Consider the following 13,795-nt stretch of genomic DNA (forward strand, 5'->3'; position numbering starts at 1 on the left):
CGCACCTCACCATCATACACAGAGATTTACTCAACACCAAACCCAGGCTGGGCACTCACTGGGGATGCTCCAGGCCACTCCTCGATACAATGCTATCATGAAGCAACAGCAAGAGAAATGGGGAAACCGGGCTAACGTCCACATGGGCACCCTGCGTGTTCATTCCAAAACTAACTCCTCGTTACTGGAAAAACTGCTCAAACCCCAAACTGGATCCCACACCTTTCAGATTCTACAGCCACTGGGAAAGTGATCTCTCAGGGATCGACTGGGTCACAACATTCTCCATGGGAATGAGTCCCACATTCCCCCTCCCCCCAACCCCCATGGGAGTAAGTCCCACATTCCCCTCCCCCACCCCCCATGGGAATGAGTCCCACATTCCCCCTCCCCCCACCCCCCATGGGAGTAAGTCCCACATTCCCCTCCCCCACCCCCCATGGGAATGAGTCCCACATTCCCCTCCCCCACCCCCCATGGGAATGAGTCCCACATTCCCCCTCCCCTCCCCCCCATGGGAATGAGTCCCACATTCCCCCTCCCCTCCCCCCCCCATGGGAGTAAGTCCCACATTCCCCTCCCCGACCCCCCATGGGAATGAGTCCCACATTTCCCCTCCCCCACCCCCCATGGGAGTAAGTCCCACATTCCCCTCCCCCACCCCCCATGGGAATGAGTCCCACATTTCCCCTCCCCCACCCCCCATGGGAGTAAGTCCCACATTCCCCTCCCCCACCCCCCATGGGAATGAGTCCCACATTCCCCTCCCCCACCCCCCATGGGAATGAGTCCCACATTTCCCCTCCCCCACCCCCCCCATGGGAATGAGTCCCACATTCCCCTCCCCCATCCCCCCATGGGAGTGAGTCCCACATTTCCCCTCCCCCACACACCCCCGGACACAGTGAGCCTCCCCAGGGGGCCTGGTCTACCTGCACGGTCCCGCCACCATCGCCCTGGAGCCTGGTGTTGATGATGTGAACACAGTGGTGTGGTTGTTTGCACCAGGAATGTTCATGGCACTGACTGTTCTCCGGGTCTATTTGTATCTTTGATGTGAGAATGTGAGACACCTCAGCTTTCAGGATTCTATTATTAATTGGATGTGGCAAAGGGACCTGGAGGAGTTAGTGCAAGTGTTGCTTTTCACAGGGAACTTGAAAACTGGAAACAGCTGAAACCTTCGGAGCAGCTGCTGTTCACCCAGAGTAAAGGTGAGCTGAGGTCTAAAACTCTGCATCCATCAGGATTCAGCCCTTTCCCCTTCTCCAGGGGACATGGAAGGCCAGTAGTTATTGCCCTGGGACTGGGAGGGCAGTTCTCGTCAGGCCCATTGCTGTGGGTCAGGAGTCACATTTAGGCATGGCTGGGTTAACCAGATGGGCGATTTAATCATAACTGTCCCTGGGATGTTGGTCCCCTCCCTGAGACTAGCTCCACATTACAGGCGTCCAGATCACTAACCCAGTGACACTCCCAGCACTCCACAACACAAACTAATTCTTCGTTAACAAGAATTTTAGGAAGTATTTTGTAGCTGATTACCCAGGAGTCTCAGAACTGCAAAGGACCCACTCTGTACTACATCCTCAGGAGAATTCATACTCTCAACAAACAGTATTTCAACTCCATCTCAAACATCAAAAACTATAAGTACAACAAGCTTTTAGACACCAACCTCCATAACCAGCAATCCTCAAACGTTCCAGAAGATTCCCCCGGTCTCTGGAACTGCTTGGATGCCATTAGCCATGCGGCTGGTACAGCCACCATCCCCATGGTGCCTTGCAGAGCACTTCAGGGAACATCTCCGAGACACCCGCACCAATCAACCACACCGCCCCGTGGCCCAATATTTCAACTCCCCCTCCCACTCTGCCGAGGACATGGAGGTCCTGGGCCTCCTTCACCACTGCTCCCTCACCACCAGACACCTGGAGGAAGAACGCCTCATCTTCCGCCTCGGAACATTCAACCCCAGGGCATCAATGTGGACTTCACCAGTTTCCTCATTTCCCCTTCCCCCCACCTCACCCCAGTTCCAACCTTCCAGCTCAGCACCATCTCCATGACCTGTCCTACCTGCTTGTCTTCCTTTCCACATATCCACTCCACTCTCCTCTCTGACCTATCACCTCCATCCCCACCCCCATTCACCTATTGTACTCTATGCTACTTTCTCCCCACCCCCACCCCCCTCTCATTTATCTCTCCGTCCTACAGGCACCCTGCCTCAATTCCTGATGAAGGTTTTTTGCCTGAAACATTGATGTTCCTGCTCCTCGGATGCTGCCTGACCTGCTGCGCTTTTCCAGCACCACTCTGATCTAGACTCTGGTTTCCAGCAGTCCTCATTTTTGCCGATTTGTTTTTCACCTCAGAGTGTAACCATCACATGGTCATACAGTCATGTAATCAGGTGGTCACATGGTTAGATGGTCACATGGTCATGCAGTCACAAGGTCAGACAATCACATGGTCAGGCAGTCCAGTGGTCACATGATCAGTCAGTCACATGAATGTTGCTGACAGAGAGGGACTAGTTGTCAAGGTTTTGGTCTCTCACTCCTCAGGACAAACACAAGAACATCAGATTTTAAACTGTCCCAACAATCGATATTGCAGGAGAAAACAGTTCAGATGGGTCCACAAATTGACTCTGGTTAGGCACCATAACACTGCAGAAAATGTGTTGCTGGTTAAAGCACAGCAGGTTAGGCAGCATCCAAGGAACAGGAAATTCGACGTTTTGGGCCAGAGCCCTTCATCAGGAATGAGGAGAGGGTGTCAGGCAGGTTAAGATGACAATTTGACAGTGAACCACAATGGGAAACCATAGGACAGGGTCATGGGAGCGAGTTTTAATGTGCAACATCAAGGAGGATAAAGAGGGAGAGGGATGGAGAGATTTAAAGAGGGAATTTGAGGGCCAAGGGCCGAAGCACTAGGAAGGTACAACCATCCCCTTGGCCCTCAAATTCCCTCTTTAAATCTCTCCATCCCTCTCCCTCTTTATCCTCCTTGATGTTGCACATTAAAACTCGCTCCCATGACCCTGTCCTATGGTTTCCCATTGTGGTTCACTGTCAAATTGTCATCTTAGCCTGCCTGACACCCTCTCCTCATTCCTGATGAAGGGCTCTGGCCCAAAACATCGAATTTCCTGTTCCTTGGATGCTGCCTAACCTGCTGTGCTTTAACCAGCAACACATTTTCAACTCTGATCTCCAGCATCTGCAGACCTCACTTTTTACCATAACACTGCAGCTACTTACACCAGCTCCACCAATCAGTAAAGACCCACACTTCAACTCCACCAATCAGTAAGACCCTCACTTCAACTCCACCAATCACTAAAGACCCTCACTTCAACTCCACCAATCAGTAAGTCCCTCACTTCAACTCCACCAATCACTAAAGACCCTCACTTCAACTCCACCAATCAGTAAAGACCCTCACTTCAACTCCACCAATCAGTAAGACCCACACTTCAACTCCACCAATCAGTAAAGACCCTCACTTCAACTCCACCAATCAGTAAGACCCACACTTCAACTCCACCAATCAGTAAAGACCCTCACTTCAACTCCACCAATCACTAAAGACCCTCACATCAACTCCACCAATCACTGAAGACCCTCACTTCAACTCCACCAATCAGTAAGACCCACACTTCAACTCCACCAATCAGTAAAGACCCTCACTTCAACTCCACCAATCACTAAAGACCCTCACTTCAACTCCACCAATCAGTAAAGACCCACACTTCAACTTCACCAATCAGTAAAGACCCTCACTTCAACTCCACCAATCACTGAAGACCCTCACTTCAACTCCACCAATCACTAAAGACCCTCACTTCAACTCCACCAATCAGTAAGTCCCTCACTTCAACTCCACCAATCACTAAAGACCCTCACTTCAACTCCACCAATCACTAAAGACCCTCACTTCAACTCCACCAATCAGTAAGACCCACACTTCAACTCCACCAATCAGTAAAGACCCTCACTTCAACTCCACCAATCAGTAAGACCCACACTTCAACTCCACCAATCAGTAAGACCCTCACTTCAACTCCACCAATCACTAAAGACCCTCACTTCAACTCCACCAATCAGTAAGACCCACACTTCAACTCCACCAATCAGTAAAGACCCTCACTTCAACTCCACCAATCACTAAAGACCCTCACTTCAACTCCACCAATCAGTAAAGACCCACACTTCAACTCCACCAATCAGTAAAGACCCACACTTCAACTTCACCAATCAGTAAGACCCTCACTTCAACTCCACCAATCAGTAAGACCCTCACTTCAACTCCACCAATCACTAAAGACCCACACTTCAACTCCACCAATCAGTAAAGACCCACACTTCAACTTCACCAATCAGTAAGACCCTCACTTCAACTCCACCAATCAGTAAGACCCTCACTTCAACTCCACCAATCACTAAAGATCCTCACTTCAACTCCACCAATCAGTAAGACCCACACTTCAACTCCTTTCCTGTTAACAGTCAGAACCCCTTTCATCACATAGTGACTGACACTAGGCCTCAGGTTTGGTCCTGTTCCTGAGGAAGGGAGGTCCCCATTCTGACAACATTCTGACAGGAAAAAGATAATCCCTCCTTTGCTGGTGAAAGGCCATAAACCGTGTCCTTTAGCTCTGGGGTCCCCGCAGAGGAACACCTGATCCAGGTCCTGAAAACTCATCCACTTTCATAAAGCCACCTTTCATTATTCGAAGCTTCAGTGGATACAAGCCTCACCTTCCTTCACCCAACAAACCCTTTATCCCAGGAAGGGGCAGGAAAGACCGAGCTGTTGTCAAGGAGAATGAGCTCATGGGTAATTCATACAAAGACACCATTACTGCTTCTGTTTGGCAGACGACGCGTGCACTCTATGAATATTTGTCATGTCTAGCACACATCAGTGAGCCGTGTTATAAGATTCACTAATTAAATTTGATTCATTACCAATGGAATAATTAGCACAGCTGGGATTGATCAGGAAGTGTTGCTCAGTCATGAAATCACACCTGAGAGGGAATGTGGAGGTTTGGGAATGGAGATGGAGGCCTGTTGTGCGCAGTCAGTACAGGAAATAGGAACAGGAGAAGGCCATTCAGCCCCTCAGGCCAGTATCATGGCTCTAGATCACGGTGGATCATCCACCCCACTATCCCCATCTCCCTCAATACAGTAAATATCTAGAAACCTATTGAATTCTGTCCTGAACCTGCTCAATGCAAGAACCACACCTGGCTTCGGGCTGAAATGGCTGCCCCATATCCTGAGCTGAAAATGTGTTGCTGGAAAAGCGCAGCAGGTCAGGCAGCATCCAAGGAACAGAAGAATCAACATTTCAGGCATGAGCCCTTCTTCAGGAATCTTATGCCCGAAACGTCGACTCTCCTGCTCCTTGGATGCTGCCTGACCTGCTGCGCTTTTCCAGCAACACATTTTCAGCTCTGATCTCCAGCATCTGCAATCCTCACTTTCTCCTCCCACATCCTGAGACTACTTATCTTGTTTTAAATATCCCTCCTCCCCCCCGGGGTCAGGGAGAATCACCTTCCTGGTAACACGCTGAAAGAATGTTTGACTTTTCAGTGGGGTCACCTCTCACGCTTTTAAACCCTGGTGAGTCCAGGCCCCAGTTTCCTCAATCCCTTCTCACAGAGCAGTCTGACCATCGCAGGAACCCTGTCTGCTGCACGCCCTCCATGGAGGGTCCACCCTTCCTTAAACAAGGGGCCCACACGCGTCCCCAACCCTCCAGCTGTGGTCTCACCAGGATTTATCCCAACTCCAGCAGGAAGTCCTTGCCCTGGGGACATTCATCCCGCACAGACACTGCCAGACCCACGGAGTTTCTCCAGCACTTTTGGACCTTCACATTTCAGGTCCCCACATTGTGGGACGTCCCTGCTCCAGTCCCCAAACCCTCCTGCTCACGGCGCCCAGATGTGATGTTAGGTAGTTCCCAAACTCCTGCCACATTTCTGTTCCTTCTCCCAAAGTGAGTCACTTCACACTAATCCATGTGATCCTCCGTCCACAATACCCCCCGTCAGCTCGGCCTATCAGAACCCCCTTCAAGCTTGTGATATTAGCCTCACATCCCACCTTCCTGCCCCATTTTATCCTCCACCAACCAGGACTGTTTGGCCACCCCTTTAAGTAATTTAATGTTAACATTGTACTAGATGTTGGTTCGGCCGCATTTGGAAAACTGTGTACAGTTCTGGGCGCCACATTCCCAAAAGGATGTGGACACTTTGGAGAGGGTGCAGAGAAGGTTTACGAGGATGTTGCCTGGTATGGAAGGTGTTAGCGAAGAAGAGAGGTTGAGTAGGTTAGGTTTATTTTCATTAGAAAAAAGGAGATTGAGGGGGGACCTGATTGTGGTTTACAAAATCATGAAGGGTATAGACAGGGTGAAGAATTCAATAACGAGAGGTCACGCTTTCAAGATGAGAGGTGGAAAGTTTTAGGGGGATACGCGCAGCAAGTACTTCACACAGAGGGTGGGGGGTGTTTGGAACGCGTTGCCAGCAGAGGTGGTAGAGGCAGGCACAGTAGATTCAGTTAAGATGCATCTGGACAGATACATGAGTAGGTGGGGTGCAGGGGGATACAGATGCTTAGGAATTGACCGACAGGTTTAGACAGTAGATTTGGATTGGCTCCGGCTTGAAGGGCCGAAGGGCCTGTTCCTGGGCTGTACATTTTCTTTGTTCTTAATTGATTCAGACTGTGCAGAGCAGTGGTTCTGGTCGATGGATCATAGAACATAGAACATAGAAAGATACAGCGCAGTACAGGCCCTTCGGCCCTCGATGTTGCGCCGACCGAATCCTACCTAACCTACACTAGCCCAATAACTTCCAAATGCCTATCCAAGGCCCGCTTAAATGACCATAAAGAAGGAGAGTCCACCACTGCTACTGGCAGGGCATCCCATGAACTCACAACCCGCTGTGTAAAGAATCTACCCCTAACATCTGTCCTATACCTACCACCCCTTAATTTAAAGCTGTGTCCCCTAGTAACACCTGACTCCATTAGCGGTAAAAGGTTCTCAGTGTCGACCCTATCTAAACCCCTAATCATCTTATACACCTCTATCAAATCTCCCCTAAACCTTCTCTTCTCCAATGAGAACAGCCCCAAGTGCCTCAGCCTTTCCTCATAAGATTTTCCTACCATTCCAGGCAACATCCTGGTAAACCTCCTCTGCACTCGTTCCAATGCCTCCACATCCTTCCTATAGTATGGCGACCAAAACTGCACACAATACTCCAGATGAGGCCGCACCAGAGTCTTATACAGTTGCAACATGACCTCAGGACTCCGGAACTCAATTCCTCTTCCAATAAAGCCCAGTACACCGTATGCCTTTCTCACAGCACTATTTACCTGGGTGGCAACTTTCAGAGATCTGTGTACATGGACACCAAGATCCCTCTGCTCATCCACACTACCAAGTAGCCTACCATTAGCCCAGTAATCCATCTTCTTGTTACTCCTACCAAAGTGAATGACTTCACACTTAGCTACATTGAACTCCATTTGCCACATTTCTGCCCAGCTCTGCAACTTATCTATATCCCGCTGTAACCTACCACTTCCTTCCTCACTATCCACAACTCCACCGACTTTTGTGTCATCCGCAAACTTGCTTACCCAGCTTTCAAGCCCTTCCTCTAGATCATTTATAAAGATAACAAAAAGCAATGGTCCCAAAACAGATCCTTGTGGAACACCGCTAGTAACTGCACTCCAAGATGAACATAGTCCATCAACTACTACCCTCTGTCTCCTTCCAGCCAGCCAATTCCTAATCCAAACCTCTAATGTATCCTCAATGCCATACCTCTGTAGTTTTAGCATTAGCCTACCATGGGGAACCTTATCGAACGCCTTACTAAAATCCATATACACAACATCTACTGCTTTACCCTCGTCCACTTCCTTAGTCACCTTCTCAAAGAACTCAATAAGGTTTGTGAGGCACGACCTGCCATTCACAAAACCATGCTGGCTATCCTTGATCACGTTATTCCTATCCAGATGTTCATAAATCTTATCCCTTACCATTCTCTCTAAGACTTTGCCCACCACTGAAGTCAGACTCACTGGCCTATAGTTACTAGGGCTGTCCCTACTCACTTTCTTGAACAATGGGACCACATTCGCTATCCTCCAGTCCTCTGGTACTATTCCCGTTGACAATGACGACATAAAAATCCAGGCCAATGGCTCTGCTATCTCCTCCCTAGCTTCCCATAGGATCCTAGGGTAAATGCCATCAGGCCCAGGAGACTTATCTATTTTCATCCTTTCCAATATTCCCAGAACCTCTTCCCTGCATATTTCCAGGCCATCCATTCTAATCATTTGTGACTCCATATTCACCAGCCATGACTAATCGCAGTCTGCCAACTGGAGAGTTGTGGGCGGCACGGTGGCACAGTGGTTAGCACTGCTGCCTCACAGCACCTGAGACCCAGGTTCAGTTCCCGACTCAGGTGACTGACTGTGTGGAGTTTGCACGTTCTCCCCGTGTCTGCGTGGGTTTCCTCCGGATGCTCCAGTTTCCTCCCACAGTCCAAAGATGTGAGGGTCAGGTGAATTGGCCATGCTAAATTGCCCATAGTGGTAGGTAAGGGGTAAATGTAGGGGTATGGGTGGGTTGCGCTTCGGCGGGTCGGTATGGACTTGTTGGGCCGAAGGGCCTGTTTCTACACTGTAAGTAATCTAATCTAATAAAAACCCCTTCTATTCCCGCTCTCTGTTTTCTGTCTGGTAACCAATCCTCAGTCCCTCGGGGGTGGGGAAACAGGCAATTAGCTGGGATGTTGGTGAGTGGTCGGAGTAAACTCGATGGGCTAAATGTCCCCTTCCTTCTCTTCTGTCAGAGGGAGGTGGCAGTGTTGGAGTAATGTCACTGCCTGAGGAATTCAGAATCCCAGGCTCATGTTCTGCAGACCGGGGTTCGAACCCCAGCACAGCAGCTGGTGACAGTACAGTTCAGTACCTTGTTCCCAAGGTCCCTTGAGTGATGACCATGTCAACACTGTTGGTGACAGTAATACCCCTTCAATAATGTCCTTTAGGATGGAGATCTGCCATCCTTCTCTGGCCTACACGTGACTCCAGACCCACACCAATGTCATTCACTCTGGAATGGGCGGGAAATGCTGGGTGTAGCCAGCCTCACCCTCGTCCTTGAGAATGGGCTCATTTCCCAGCCTTGGTCACCGTGCAGCCACCTCTCGGTTATGGTCAGGAGCTCCGATCGGTTGGTTTTCATTTGTGTGATTAATTCAGCTCCATCGTTTCCGAGGTGTACACTCAGAGACAGAGCCTTTCCGCGCACCGACGGCAGAGATTCCCAGCTTCCACCTTCGTCTCTGGTGTCCTTTCCTGCTACACTCGGCACACCTCCCCATGCTGTTCCCCCCTACTCCACCCTCCTGAATTTCTCGTACCTCCTCCACCCCCACACTTCCCCCATCTCCCCCACCCCCACAGTTTTGTTGTAAGCAATCCATCCTACCCCATCAGTGGTTAGCACCTGCTCACAGCACCAGGATCCCAGGTTCGATCCCAGCCTCGGGGGACTGTCTGTGTGGAGTTTGCACATTCCCCCCGTGTCTGTGTGGGTTTCCTCCCACTGTCCAAAGATGTGCAGGTGAGGGTGGGTTAGCGGTGGGAAATGCCGGGTTAGGGTAGGGGAGTGAATCTGGGCGGGGTGCTCTTTGGATGGTCAGTGTGGACTCGATGGGCTGAAAGGCCTCTCTGTGCACTGTAAGGATTCCATGATCCCTGCCATCTTTACGAATGCTGGGCCCCACTTGGTTCAGGAGAGGATCCCTCCCACCCACAATGCAGCACAGACCCCCTCCCCTCCCCCTCCCCCCCAGCAGCAGTGAGGGTGGTGCTGATGTACTCACGGTGGTGAAGTTGTGGTGAGTACAGTTTTCACCGCGATAGGTGCACATTAACAGCATGTCGTGGATGGTGTGGCCCGTACGATTATAGAAGTCGGACATGTTGAATGGTTTGGGTTTGAAGTGACGAAAGTTGGCGAGTTTCTTCAGGGCAGCCAGGACGTGGGGCTCCGCCAGCGCCGGCCTGGTGATCTCGTAGCGCTCGTTCAGCAGTGCCAGGAACTCGCCGACATGGTACAGGTCGTTCTGGGTGATCTGGGAGAAGCGGAACTCATTGAGGTTACAGATCGTGACAGCGGGAAAGGTCAGGTTCCCAGCTGATACCTCGTCCAGTTTGGTCACGTGAGGGTATTCGAAATAATAAGTGACCCGCTCCACGCAGACCAGTGACAGGAGACTGAAGGAACCCAGGAAGGAAAGAATCCACAGGATCCTGCGGATGCTCATTGGGCCGTAGGCAAAAATGTGGCTGATCCCGTGCAGAGTGGATCTACTGGCGAAGGATTCCAGGTTGGAGGGCCGAATGCTCTCATTGCTGCTCTCTGAGCCTCCTTTCAAATCCATGATCCACCCGCCGGCGGGCCACCGGCACTCCACAGCTGGCAGGGCCAAATAACCTGTCACTATAACAACAGAACGTTCCGGAAAACCCCAGCCAACCAGTCAGCAACTGTGCAGAAAGAGAGAGAGAGAGAGAGAGAGAGAGATGGATCCAGTGAATGGACAGCCTCCAATTGGCTGGCCTCAGCTCAGCCCTTTGATTTATAGCCAATCCCAAACATTCGCTCAGCCACGGGCCAATCAGCTCACTGCAAGGAGCCTGCGGTCTCCCCGAACCAGGAGGCAGTACCACCCAGTGCTGGCAGCTGCTGGTGAGTACAGACCAGAGGCTGCTTCACTCACACACCACAGGGGAGGAACAGTAACTCACTCTCACACACACTCGCTCACACTCACACACTCACATTCATACTCACACTTACTCACTTACACACACACTCAGATACTCATGCATGGGTGCACCCACACACACTCAGATAGATATCTGCAAACACATACGCACACAGACACACTCGCGCGCGCACACACACACACACTCACACACACAGATATACACACACAGACACACTCACACACATAAATATACACACAGACACACACACACATAGATATACACACACATACACACTCACAGATATAGATATACACACACAGACACACACACACTCACACACACAGATATACACACACACACACACACATACACACTCTCACACACATAGATATACACACACAGACACACTCACAGACACACTCACACACACAGATATACACACACAGACACACTCACACACATAAATATACACACAGACACACACACACTCATAGTGACACAATCACACAGACAGACACACTCCCTCACACTGATACATTCACCCACACAGTTACAAATGCTCGCGGATACCTGTACAGAGACAGGCACACCCATCGGTTCTCACTCTCAGTTTAACCCTATGAGTGTGCGTGCGTACAAATGTCAACTAGATCCATTATTTATTTTAAATCTGAAGTAAATACATTTTTATTACCCAATGATGTGAAGGGATATGGAGTTAGACCACAACTCAGCCATGACCTCACTGACTGGTTGGATAGGCTTGACGGGCTGAATGGCCAATTCCTGTTCCTATGTTCACACACAATCACTCACAAACACACTCACATATACTCACACACAAACTCACACTCACATATACTCACAAACTCACATTCACATACATTCTCACACACACTCTCTCTCACACACACACACACGCACTCTCACACACACACACACTCTCTCTCTCTCGCACGCACACACTCTCTCTCTCGCACGCACACACTCTCTCTCTCATTCACACACTCTCTCTCTCTCATTCACACACTCTCTCTCACACACACACACACACAGATCTGTAATCTCTCTGTGACTGGACACTGTCGATGTCGCAGATCAAAGGCATTGCTAGTTTTCTCTCTCTCTCCTTACCCTCTTTTTAAGCTTTCCAGCCCCCTCCCCACCTGCTGCAGTGAGACAATCCCCTCTCTGACCATCCACTTACTGCTTGGACAAATTACAGTCCCCAACCCACATCACCCCCTCTCTCACTCACACACACACACACACAGATATACACACACAAACACACACTCACACGCACAGATATACACACACACAGACACACACACATAGACACACACACACACGCATAGATATACACACACAGACACACAGACACACACACAGACACATAGACACTCACACAGACACATACACACACAGACACATACACAGACACACACACATAGACACACACACACACAGATATACACACAGACACACACACACATAGACACACAAACACACACATAGACACAGATATACACACACAGATACACACACACGGACACACCCACAGACACACAAACACAGATATACACACACACAGACACACACACGGATACACACAAACACACACACACAGACACAGATATACACACACAGATACACAGACACACAGACACACACAGTGACAGACTCACACAGACACACACACACACTCACACAGACACACTCACACACACTCACACACAGACACACTCACACACACAGTCACACACACACAGACACACTCACACACAGACACACACACACACACAGTCACACACACACAGACACACTCACACAGGTACACACACGCACACACACACACACTCACACAGACACACACTCACACAGGTACACACACATAGGAAAACACAGATATACACGCACACATATACACACTCACACACACACACTCACACACAGACACACGCACACACAGACACATTCACACAGACACACACACTCACACAGACACACCCACTCACACAGACACACTCACACATACTCACACACAGACACACACACACACACACACACAGACACACACAGATACACACACAGACACACTCACACAGACACACTCACACACACACAGATACACACACAAAGACACACTCACACACACACAGACACACACACACACAGACTCACTCAGACACACTCACACACACACACACAGACACACACACACAGACTCACTCAGACACACTCACACATACACACAGACACACACACACATACATGCAGACACACAGACACCCACAGACATACACATAGAGAAACACAGATATATACACACACACAGATACATAGAGAAACATTGATACACACACACACACACACACAGACACCCACACACAAACAGAAACACATAGGCACAGAAACGTACACACAGACACAGGCTTTCCCAAAACAAGCAGCCTTTACCAGAGACTTGGCGACAGCAGCAAGACTGATCTCCTTGTTAGAGCTGCCTATGAACGTCCTGCTGTAGGGACATAGCTGACACCAGAGGCTGGGAATTGGAGAAGCCCAGCTGCTGAATGGAGATGGAAGGCACTGTCAGAGGGATCCAGTCGTGAACTCAGTGATGGGGGATCCTCACTCCGTCTCTCGCAGCCTCCCCCTCCCTTTCACTTGGCTCTTTAGTAATCCAGGGATGTTCATTGTGTTGACGTGCTCTCGGTGTTACTGTTAGACCCACAAACACACACACAGAGAGACAGAGACACACACACACAGACAGAGACACACACACAGAGACAGAGACACAGACACACACACAGAGAGACAGAGACACACACACACAGAGACAGAGAGGGAACAGCATCCGCCTGGACAGGGGCGGGAGGCAGCAGCAGCAGCAACATCCCCCACCAACACCGAGGGAGCACAGG

At 50.0% G+C, this 13,795-nt stretch overlaps 1 protein-coding gene across 1 annotated transcript in view; it reads right to left on the minus strand.

Moving 5' to 3' along the window:
- Positions 1 to 10,534, minus strand: part of asic1c (acid-sensing (proton-gated) ion channel 1c) — an 81,096-nt gene extending 70,562 nt beyond the window's left edge. The window contains exon 1 of the mRNA XM_060823937.1: positions 9,974 to 10,534. Coding sequence (XP_060679920.1) covers positions 9,974 to 10,534 — 561 coding nt within the window. The remainder of the gene's footprint in view (positions 1 to 9,973) is intronic.
- Positions 10,535 to 13,795: the final 3,261 nt, after the last annotated feature.

Source organism: Hemiscyllium ocellatum, chromosome 4 (genome assembly GCF_020745735.1).
Source record: "Hemiscyllium ocellatum isolate sHemOce1 chromosome 4, sHemOce1.pat.X.cur, whole genome shotgun sequence".
NCBI lineage: Eukaryota > Metazoa > Chordata > Chondrichthyes > Orectolobiformes > Hemiscylliidae > Hemiscyllium > Hemiscyllium ocellatum.